We start from the raw sequence: 12,092 nt of genomic DNA, 5'->3' as shown, positions 1-12,092 counted from the left end.
AAAAAAAAAAGCACTCATGATCCAATGGTGAGAAAGAAAAACACATGGTTACAATATAATAATTTTAAAAGCTAAAGAAATCGTCATTATTTAAAACAGTCTGACAAATTCCAACCCAAAGGCCAAATCTGACCTGTCTTCTATTTTTGTATAGCCCATGAGCAAAAAAAAAAAAAAAAAAGTTTTTTATACTCTTAGATGGGTGGAAAAAAAAAAAAAACCCAAAAAATATTTTGTTCAAATTTCTGTGTTCATAAAGTTTTATTGGATCACAGCACACTTATTCAATTGTATTGTCTATGGCCACTTTGGTTCTATAGTGGCAGGGTTGAGTTGTTGTGACAGAGTCCTTAACATTTGTACTGTCTTTACAGAAAGTATGTTGACCTCTGATTTACAGGATTCATTTCAACAAACAGTGTGCTAGTGTAAAGCATTATGGCTACTTGTAAACACACAGCTTAACTGAACATGGCTGAAATCAAATGGTCCTCTACTACTTCAAAATATCCCCCAAGAGAATAAAATAGGAGTTGTGTTCTGAATACATACCTAATGTCTTTAGTGCAGTGGGCAGCTGTGAGGACCCACTTATTTTTCACTAAGCTTCCCCCACATATATGAGCCAGAATTTTGCCTGATTGAATCTGTAGGCTAACTACCCATGGCCATGCGCCAGTTTGAGCTGTTGTGCCGCCTATTATCCGAGACCCTTCCAATGCATCTGCAAGTGGTGCTGTCCCACAATCTAAAAATAAAAATCATATATTATTTGTACTGAACATCTAATGATATGTATTCCTAATCTTAACATACTAATATAATCTTTTAGATTCCTATTTAAAAAACATAATCTGTATACCTAAGGCATGCCCATATTTTGAAAAAAAAATCTTAAAGGAGAGTTAAGACAAACATGCCTTAAATGATCACTACAAATAGAAAGGCATTAAATCAACACAGTTCGTTAATTTTAAAACTCTATTCCCCCAAAATATAAAAATGAGGTAAGTTTCTCTGACCAGGTATCACGTTGTTGCCTGTGCAAAATGGCAATTAAAAAGCCTGGGACTGGTGAATCAAAAGCTACAAGTTCTAATAGTCGCCATTTGACTTGCTGGGTGAATTTTTCTCACGTGTAGTAGGACAAGGTCACCTACGAGCCTTTTCAACTCTGAATTCCACTGAATTATTCATCTTTAAAATGGGAATGACAGGGCGCCTGGGTGGCTCAGTTGGTTAAGCGACTGCCTTCGGCTCAGGTCATGATCCTGGAGTCCCGGGATCGAGCCCCGCATCGGGCTCCCTGCTCAGCGGGGAGTCTGCCTCTCTCTCTGACCCTCCCCCCTCTCATGCTCTCTATCTCATTCTCTCTCTCAAATAAATAAATAAAATCTTTAAAAAATAAAATAAAATGGGAATGACAAACCTCAATGTTTTGAGCATACAGAGCTGCGCTCCACAAGCGTATGGCATTTTTGCTACAATGACTACCACACCGTCATAATTAATCGGACTGCGTAGGTCTGTACACTTTAAAGGCAGTTGGGACAGCAGAAAAGGAGGGACCCAAATTCAAACACTACAGAAGTGGGGAGCACGCCCGGGAGGCTGCTGAAAGAGAGGAATGAATGGATACTGCCCTCTGCGGCCTCCGCTCCCTCCTCCAGGGCCTGGAGCGCCTTCCACCTCGCTTGCCCAGCCTCCCACCACCCCGGTGCACCGGCCTGCTCCCGCCAGGAGCTGCGCCCAGTCCTTTCGGAAAGTGAGTCGAGTCCGGAGGCCGGGAGAGCGCTCCCCACGAACAGCAGCGCGGCGCTCAGGAGCCGCAGCCCCATTTGGGAACTCCCGCTGGGCAAGATGGCGGCGGGCATTGGCCGGCGGCCGGGGCCGCGGGGCGCCGCCCAGGAGACGAGGTGTGCGGGCGCGCGTGCGGCGCGCGAGGGCCAAGCTCGCGGAGGAAGCCAGGGGCGTGGGGGCGGGAGGCCTGGGGGGCTGGCCCAGTTGCCCGGATGCGTGTGGCCTGCGGGCGGTATCCTCGTTGGCGGCCGCTCGTTGGCGGGTGCGCGCGAGGAGTCCTGCGCCCGGCCGGCGTCAGAGAGCTCGTGCCTGGGCCAGAGGCGCAGGCCCGTACAGTACAGTTGGGCTTCTGTGCGGGGAGGGGATGCGGAGCCCCTGGGCCCTGCTAGCTCAGACTTGCAGGGCCTGGAAGGCTTCCAGAAGTAAGGGCATCTAAACCGAGGCACCTAAGCTGGGGAGGGGAGACAGAAAGCAGAAGACAAAGCAAGTGCAGAGGTTGGGATCTGAGATGAGATAGGCGCCCAGGAACCCAGATTCTGTGATAGAGATCCATCTCGTTATTGTTTTGCAGTAGTTTGTCTTCAGCCCGTCACCTCAGGGTGAGCTGATAAAATCAAATTGAAGGACCTGCAAAGTTAAGGACAAAAGCTGACTGATGGTAACTGCATGCGCTCTAGCTCTTTTGCTCTTTTTCTCCCCCTTCAGTCCCTAGCCTGAGAGATGAATTATTCCTGGCCCCTCTCAGAACCCCTGAGATGCCCTTTGACATTCCAAACACTGTGGGGAGAGGACAAGGATAAGTGGCTCCAGTTAATTGATCTATTGAACAAGTAGGTTATTAACCTCACACTATGCACCCATGCTGAAATAAATATCACATCACAGGAGGGGTGTTAAGACCTGGCCCTCTTGAGGCACCTGGGTGGTTCAATGGGTTAAGCATCCAACTCATTTTCTGCCCAGGTCATGATCTCAGGGTTGTGAGATGGAGCCCCGCTTTGGGCTCTGGGCAGGGAGTAGAGCCTGCTTAAGATTCTCTCTCCCTCAGGGGCGCCTGGGTGGCTCAGTCGTTGAGCGTCTGCCTTGGGCTCAGGTATGATCCCAGGGTCCTGGGATGGAGTCTTGCATCCGGCTCCCTGCTTGGCAGGAAGCCTGCTTCTCCCTCTCCCACTCTCCCTGCTTGTGTTCCCTCTCTCGCCGTGTCTTTCTCTGTCAAATAAATAAATAAAATATTCAAAAAAAAAAAAAAAAAAAGGATTCTCTCCCTCATCCTCTGCCCCAACCCCTCCTCTTAAAAAAAAAAAAAGAGAGAGAGAGACCTGGCCCTCTAACCCAGGGAACATTATAACTTGGCTAGCAGAGAAAATTACTTGGGGAACAAAGAAATAAACCATGACACCTAAACCTAATACAAATTCAGACACAAGGGACTGGTGTGGGCTGTGGCAGTCTGGGAAGTTTCCCCCAAGGAGGGGGTTGTGAGCTGGGCCTAGACTAAGGGGGAGGATCAAGAAGAGGAAGGAGATGTAGTGAAGACCAGCCAGGCTAAAGGTGCAGCATAAACAGAGGCATGGATATGTATCCGTTTCTCCAGAGAAACAGAACCGATAGGCTACGTAGAGATATATAAGATACTTATTATGGAAACTGGCTCATGCGATTAAGGAGGCTGAGAAGTCCCACGATATGCCATCTGCAACCCGAAGAACTAGGAAAACCAGTAGTTTCAGTCAGTCCCAATCGGAAGTGCTGAGAACCAGGAGCTCTGATGTGGGAAGACAGGAGAGATGGACATTCCACGTCAAGGTGAAAGGGAGAATTTACCCATCCTCTGTCTTATTGTTCGATCTGGGCCTTCAGTGGACTGTACTGAATAACATGTGTATACACTGGTGAGGGCAGATCTTCTTTCCCTCCGTCTTTGGATTTAATGCTAATCTCTGAACAGAAACACTCTTACAGACACACCCAGAAATAAAATTTTACCAGCTATCTGGGCATACTTTAGTCAAGCTGATACATAAAATTAACCCTCACAGTAATAGTAATGTAGTGTGTGTGTATAATCTTACTATTGTTTTTACTGTTTTCTACTATAGAGACAAAAGAGAGAAGCCATGCCTTAAAATTTTCCATCAGGATATGTAAGAGAAAAAATTAAGTTAAAGGCGTCTTCCTGGTTTTGTATTTGATTTGATTCTGTTTTGAGTCCAGAATCAACTATGTGTGCCCTTCTTCCCTTTAGCAGAGTCATTTAATACGGTTTTTAGATATGCAGGAGTAAGCTTTGAACCTGCTTCCTACTTAGGGGTAAGGGCATTTATTGCTCAGCGTAACTGAAGAGAAATTTTTCAGTGTGCAAAGGAAGCTGGGGAAGAGGGAGGAGAGAAGCAGGCAGCCCAACAACATGGCAGAAGGCCAGGCCTGAGCCAGAAAGAGATCTATGAGAGTTTCACAGGGTTAGACTGACCCAGGCTTTTTAAGAACAGTGATGTCTAATGTTTGGTTTTAAATTGCTTTATCGTTGCTATCCTGAGCTGTGCTGAAGGTTGCTTCTGTTAATCCCACATCCTCAGGGACAAGGGAACAGTGTGGGCTGTGGTAGTCTAGGCGGTTGGTCACATGATGGGGAATTAAAGCAGGGGTCGGCAACAGGACAGCTGCCGTGCTCATATCATCTCTCAGAGGTCATCATGGTTGACAGCATTAAATCAAAGGAGGCTATTAATTGGGGCTTACAGGTGGTAACACGTGGTAAAGGGAGCAGATCAGGGCAGGGCTGTGCAGAAATCAGTGGGTGAGATGTAGGCGGTAGTGGAGGGAACAAGTTGCAGCTTGGACTGACCCATGGGCAGACAACAAACAGATTTCTGTTCCCCAGATACTTTAGTGGAAGGTGATACTTGAAAGGGGAGAAATACAGTTGGGGTGTGGTTCTCTGCGGGGGCGATGATCACATGATCAGATTGGGAATGGATGTGAAAGCAGGTCAAATGACAGGTCTTATTGGGACAGATAAGAGATTTAACAAATTTCTTTGACATATTCTGATCAAAGACAGGTGCATGTAGCCAAGTCATGAAAGGGCATTGAAAAATGCAGTGGACCAGTAACTGCAGAGGTCCTGTGCCTGGATTTCCTCTGCATTTTCTAGATCTTCACTCTTCTCTCCTGTATTGTCACTTCCTTTCTTTGTGGGATGGCTCCCATCAGTGGATGAATATCCTCGGGGGGGGGGGGGGGTAGGCAGCCTCCCAAATTACCTCCAATTAGCCCTCTCCTGGTATTCACACCCTCATTACACCCCCACTCCCCACTGCCATTAATGTTAGCTGGATTTAGTGACCTGTTTCTAGCAAATAGAAAGTTGCAGAGGTGATGGGCTATCCCTTCCAAGATTAGGTTATAAAAAGACTGTGACTTGTTTTTGATGTTCTCTCTACCTCTCTTGCTCAGAAGGAAGCTGGCTGCCTTGTTGTGAGTTGCTCTATGGAGTGGCCTCCAGCAGTAGCCAGTGAGGGACTGAGTCCTCTATCTTACTGCCCAAGAAGAACCCAATCATAGCACACCACATGAGTGGGATGGAAAGCAGATATCCCCCTCGTCAGACCTTCAGATGAGACCACAGTTCTGGCAAACACCATATTTCAACCTCATGAGAGACTATAAGCCAGAGGCACCCCACTAAGCCACACTCAAGTTTCTCACTCCCACAGAAACTGTGAGCTAATTTCCTAACTCATTTTATGAGGCTAGCATTACCCTAAAACCGAAACCATACAAAGATATCATAAGAAAACTACAGACCAATGTTTCATGAACAAATGCAAAAATTCTCAATATATTAGCAAATCAAATCCAACAGTGTATAAAAAGAATTGTACACCATGACCAAGTGGCATTTATCCCAAGTATGTAAGACTGGTTCAATATATTATTTTATTTTATTTTATTTTACTTTATTTTTGAGAGAGAGAGGGAGGGGCAGAGGGAGAAGGAGAGAGAATCTTAAGCAGACTCCATGCTGGGGTCTGGGGCCTGGGGTTGGCTCTGTGTGTGTGTGGGGGGGGGGTGACAGCGTTGACTAGGTCTGGAGTTGTGCTCCACTTGGGGCACACCTGAGGTAGTCCTAGAAATCTTTTTTCAAGTAAATAAATAAAGATTATTTATTTATTTATTTGAAAGAGAATGAGAGAGAGAGAGAGCACATGGTGGGGGGAAGGGTCGGAGGGAGAAGCAGACTCCCCGCTGAGCAGGGAGCCCGATGCGGGACTCGATCCCGGGACTCCAGGATCATGACCTGAGCCGAAGGCAGTCGCTTAACCAACTGAGCCAACCAGGCGCCCCTAGTCCTAGAAATCTTTTTAATAAAAATATTTTATTATGAATAATTTAATAACAACAATGTAAATATCCACTATCACCTCATTCACTATTTTTGTTTTATTGAATATTTAACCCATATAAAAGAATATAGTACAGTTTATTTATTTTTGGTGGGCAGCAAAGCAAGGTTTATTGAGTGATAGCACAAAGCTCCCAAGGAGGGAGGGGACCCGATGGGGTTGCCCCAGTGTATGTACAGTTTAAAGAATAACAATACAAGGATACCCACTTAAGAAAAAGAACATTATTGTTACTTTTGAAATCTCCTGTGTACCCCTCCCTGATTCTCTCCCTTTCTCTTTCCTTTAGAAGTAACCGATATTCTAAATTTTGTATTTATTATTCCATTGATTTTCTCTATAAACCTGGGTGTACAGTATGGTGGCCATTAGCCACAGGTGACAATTTTTTTTTTTAAAGATTTTATTTATTTATTTGACAGAGAGACAGCAAGAGAGGGAACACAAGCAGGGGGAGTGGGAGAGGGAGAAGCAGGCTTCCCGCTGAGCAGGAGCCTGACGCGGGTCTCGATCCCAGGACCCTGGGATCACGACCTGAGCCGAAGGCAGACGCTTACCGACCGAGCCCCCCAGGCCCATGTCAGCCATATCTTAAGTGCTTCATAGCCACATATGGCTAGTGGTTACCATACTGGACAGCACAGTTATAGAATATTTGCATCACTGCAGAGAGTTCCATTGGATAGCTCTGCTCTATACAATATATTGTTTAATTTGGCATGTTTTTTTTTTACTTAAGTTGAATCATACAGTGAGTTTTCTTTTGTAGCTAGCTTTGTTTCTCAGTATTAGGTTCTTGACTTTCATTCATGTGGTTATCTATGGCTGTAATTCATTTATTTTACCATATACATACTGTGAATATGACACGATGTATTTATCTACTTTGGAATCTATTATTGATGGACATTTGAATTGTTTCCAGATTTTTGCTATTACAGCTAATACTGTTGTGCATATGAGCATGAGTTTCTCTGGAAGGTATACTAGGTTGAGATAGCTGAGTCATAGAGAATACACACCATCACCTTCTCTAAATAACATCAAACTGTTTTCCAAAATGTTGTAACAATATACTCTCCAACTAGTAACCTATAAATGTTCCCATTGTTCAGATTATCATCGACTCTAATTTTTTACAAATCTTGTGGATATGAACTAGGAACTCATAGTTTCAATCTGCATTTTTCCTGATTTTGAATGAGTTTGAGTATTGGAATATTTTTTCAGATACTTAGGATCCATTCATTGATTATTGCACATTAAGTGCCTATTTAGGTCTTTTATTTCTTTATCTTTGTCTTACTGATTTCATTAACCTGCAGCCTCTGATCTTTTTACCATTTCCATCATTTGCCTTTTCCAGAATGTGATATGATTGGACTCATATAGTAGGTAGCCTTTTCAGATGGGCTTCTCTCACTTAGAAATATGCATTTAACATTCCTTCATGTCTTTTCATGGCTTGATAGCTCTTTTTTTTTCAGTGCTGAATAATATTCCATTGTCTGGATGCACCACGGTTTATCCATTCACCTACTAAAGGACATCTTGGTTGCTTCCATGCAGTTTAGCAATTCATGATTTGGCAATTATGCACTCTTTTTTTTTTTTAATAGGTTCCACACCCAGCACGGAGCCCAATGCAGGGCTCAATCTCACGACCCTGAAATCGTGACCTGAGCTGAGATCATGACCTGAGCTGAGCTAAGAGTCAGATGCTTAACCCACTGAGCCATCCAGGCACGCACATAATTTGGCAATTATGAATAAAGCTGCTCTAAACATCCCTATGCAGGTTTTTGTGTGAACATAAGTTTTCAACTCCTTTATGTAAATACTAAGGAGTGCAATTGCTTGATCATATGATAAGAGTTTGGTTAATTTTGTAAGAAGCTGCCAAACTGTCTTCCAAAGTGGCTGTCCTGATTTGTATTCCCACCCACAATGAATGGAGTTGCTCCCCATCCCTGTTAGCATTTGGTGTTATCAGTGTTCTGGATTTGGACCGTTCTTTTTTTTTTTTTTTTTTTTAAGAGACGGAATGGGACAGGGAAAGGAGGGGGAGAGGGAGAGAGAGAATCTTAAGCAGGCTCCATGCTGAGCACAGAGCCCAATGTGGGGCTTGATCTCATGACCCTGAGGTCATGACCCAAGCTGAAATCAAGAGTCAGACGCTTAACCAGCTGAGCCACCCAGGCACCCCTGGATTTGGGCCATTCTTTTTTTTTTTTTTTGAAGATTTTATTTATTTATTTGACAGAGAGAGAGACAGCAAGAGAGGGAACACAAGCAGGGGGAGTGGCAGAGGGAGAACCAGCTTTTCGCTGAGCAAGGACCCCGATGCGGGACTGGATCCCAGGACCCTGGGATCATGACCTGAGCCGAAGGCAGACGCTTAACCAACTGAGCCACCCAGGCGCCCCGATTTAGGCCATTCTAATAGGTGTCTAATGGTATCTTGTTTTAATTTGCATTTCCCTGATGACATAGTATGTGAAACATCTTTTCGTATGTTTATCTGCCATCTGTATATCTGCTTTGATCACATTAAGGTCAATTAAGGTCTTCAACCTATTTATTTATTTATTTATTTATTTATTTCGGTCGAGTTTTAAGATTTCTTGTATTTGGATAACAGTCCTTTCTCAGATGTGACTCTTGCAAATACAGCTGACCCCAGAACTTTGCAGGGGTTAAGAGTGCTGATCCCCTACACAGTCAAAAGTCTGCATATAACTTTTGACTCCCCCAAAATTTACTAATAGACTGCTGTTGACCAGAAGCCTTACTGATAACATAAACAGTTGATTAATACATATTTTATATGTTATAAGTTTCGTATACTATATTCTTACAATAAAGTAAGCAAAAGAAAATCTTATTAAGAAAATCATAAGGAAGAGATAATAGATTTATAGTGCTGTCCTGTATTTATGGATACTGTGAGTTTACAACATCTGTTTACAAGATGCATCATCTGTCGGGCGCCTGGGTGGCTCAGTCGTTAAGCGTCTGCCTTCGGCTCAGGTCATGATCCCAGGGTCCTGGGATCGAGTCCCACATTGGGCTCCCTGCTCCGCGGGAAGCCTGCTTCTCCCTCTCCCACTCCCCCTGCTTGTGTTCCTGCTCTCGCTGTGTCTCTCTCTGTCAAAAAAATAAATAAAATCTTTAAAAAAAAAAAAAAAAGATGCATCATCTGTCACGACCTACGGCAGTATTGCCTTTGTATGTGATGCAGAACACTGTAGATATTACACATACAGCTAACACTAGACATCAAAAGTGAAAATATAATGTGAAAAATTCATACTTATTTATAGGTATAACGATTCACACATTAATAACAAAGAAGCGGCAGTGTGATTGCTTTATGGTAGCCTTGTGTACACACCAATGAATTAATCATTATAAAAATTTTATGACATACAGTATCTCAGTAATATAATACAGGATTGGAAACATTGTCACATTTTTAGAAACCACTTACCTGTGATGATAGGCCGATGTGAAGTTTCTCCAATTACAAGAGAGAGGTGTGCTGTACAAGAACGTCATTCTCTGAAAGCAGTTATCGGGGCGCCTGGGTGGCTCAGTCGTTAAGCGTCTGCCTTCGGCTCGGGTCATGATCCCAGGGTCCTGGGATCGAGCCCCGCATCGGGCTCCCTGCTCAGAAGGGGGCCTGCTTCTCCCTCTCCTTCTGCCTGCCGCTCCCCCTGCTTGTGTTCTCTCTCTCTCTCTGTCTCTCATAAAAACAAAAACCAAAAAAACAAAAACAAAACTGTGAAGAGAAGGCAATACACCTTAAAAAAAAAAAAGCAAAGTTATAAAATGGTAACACATTATTAATTTTAAATATGTCTGTGTAAGGATAGGCTCCCCACCTCCATACAAGGCTTGCACATGATGATCTACAGGATGGATGCTTAGGCGATGCTGAGGAACACAGAAACGCCTCAGAGTTCTTGCCCTACAGTTACTAGATTTTCACATGAAGACACGTACACCACAGATGAGTGTATTAGCTGTACAGCATGGTGGGTGATTATTTACTGTTCATTAAGTGCAAGCGGATCATCCTAACGGTCTTCATCCTCATGTCTTCATGTGGCGTGGGCTGAGGCGGCGGCGGCCTCCGGGGTGGCCGAAGCCAACAGGCGCACGAGGTGGGAGGGCAGGCGGGAGAGGCAGGCACGCTGGGTGTAACTTGGCGGAAATACATCGTAATTTCTGTCTGGTTTGCTTTTTCATTCCTCTGAGAATGTTTCCATGTGATACCAATCCTTCTTCGGCCATTTGCTTTAGTTTCACGGCCCATATCCTAGAAGGGTCGCTGCCATAAAAGATATCAAAAGCAGTCTTGACTAACTGGAACCCTTCTGTCAGATTCTCTCGTGTCTGTTCGTTTCCTGGCCCGGCTTCTTCTATATCCTCTCATTGTCTGGCCCGGGTTCAGAAGCACTCACCTCCATCACGTCATCTGGTGTGATGTCTGTTAGCCCTCGAATTTCTCCAAAATTCATCTCTTGATACCCCTCCCCCCTTACCTTTCTTGCCAGATCCATAATCTCTTTCATGATCTGATTGGCTCCATCGTAAATCCCGTGTCCAACATCTGGACACAGTTTTCTTCAGCGGGCGTCGATTGTTTCAGGCTTCATGGCTTTCATGGCTTTTTCTGTAACAATGATGGCATCTTCCAAGGTGCAATCCTTCTAGACCTTCATGATGTTCTCTCTCTGAGAGAGAGAGACTTCCATAGTGTTGACCATCCTTCCCATGGAGTACCATGTGTAATGATCCTTAAAGGTTCTTCTCCCCTGATCTAGAGGCTGAATCAGAGACGTTGTGTTTGGGGGCAAGTAGACCACTTCGATGCCTTGGGTGTTGAACTCATGGGGTTCTGGGTGGCCAGGGGCATTGTCCACTATCAAAAGAGCTTTATTATTTATTTATTTTTAAAAGATTTTATCTATTCATTTGAGACACAGGGATACAGAGAGAGAGCATGAGCAAGGAGAGAGGCAGAGGGAGAAGCAGGCTCCCCGCTGAGCCAGGAGCCTGAATTGGGGCTCGATCCCAGGACCCTGGGATCATGACCTGAGCCAAAGGCAGACACTTAACCATCTGAGCCACCCAGGTACCCCTCAAAGGAGCTTTAAAAGGCAGTCTCTCACTGGCAAGGTACTTCCTGACTTTAGGGACACAATCAATCCAGAAAAGTGTTCTTGTGGTCCAGGTCTTCTTGTCGTACAACCAAGATGGCAGCTGGTGTTCGTCTTTTCCCTTTAAGCCTGGGGGTTAATAGCTTTATAGATAAGGGCAGGCCTGATCATAAATCTGACTGCATTTGCATAAGAATGTAGAGCTGGCCTGTTCTTCCTGCCTTGAATCCTGGTGCTCGCTTCTCTTCCTTACAAATAAATGTCCTTTGTGGCATTTTTGTTTTTTTTCCCCAGAATAGGGCACTTTTAGCTGCATTAAAAATGTGTTCAGGCAGATATCCTTTCGCCTCAATGATTTTTTTTTTTTTAATGGCATCTGGGAACTCATCTTGCAGCCTCTTATGCTGCTTCTCCTGTTACCTTGACTTTTTTTAAGCCAAACCTCTTTAAAATTATTATACCATCTTTTGTTGGCATTAAATTCTCCAGCTTTAGATCCTTCATCTCCTTTTTGCTTTAAGTTGTCATATAATGATTTTTATTTTTCTCATATCCTATTGGAGTCTGTGGGTATGCCTTTCTTACAACAATCCTGCACCCACATAAAAGCTGCATTTTTGATACACGATAAAAAGGTATTTCACAAAAAGCGCAAGCGTTTTTGTGCACAGTGATGGCTTCATGAATTTTTTTTTTCCACAGTGCTCCGTACTCTGGATTC

At 44.2% G+C, this 12,092-nt stretch overlaps 1 protein-coding gene across 1 annotated transcript in view; it reads right to left on the bottom strand.

Moving 5' to 3' along the window:
* The window catches only part of TMPRSS12 (transmembrane serine protease 12), a 17,521-nt gene extending 6,792 nt beyond the window's left edge, over positions 1-10,729 (bottom strand). Inside the window, exons 1-3 of the mRNA XM_081818962.1 lie at positions 10,673-10,729; positions 10,260-10,527; positions 553-748 (exon numbers count right to left, since the gene is read on the bottom strand). Of these exons, the coding sequence (XP_081675088.1) occupies positions 553-748; positions 10,260-10,527; positions 10,673-10,729 (521 nt within the window). The remainder of the gene's footprint in view (positions 1-552; positions 749-10,259; positions 10,528-10,672) is intronic.
* Positions 10,730-12,092: the final 1,363 nt, after the last annotated feature.

The sequence above is a fragment of the Leptonychotes weddellii genome, chromosome 5, assembly GCF_054177405.1.
Source record: "Leptonychotes weddellii isolate Sample4059 chromosome 5, ASM5417740v2, whole genome shotgun sequence".
NCBI lineage: Eukaryota > Metazoa > Chordata > Mammalia > Carnivora > Phocidae > Leptonychotes > Leptonychotes weddellii.
This window is presented reverse-complemented; position numbering and strand designations above follow the sequence as displayed.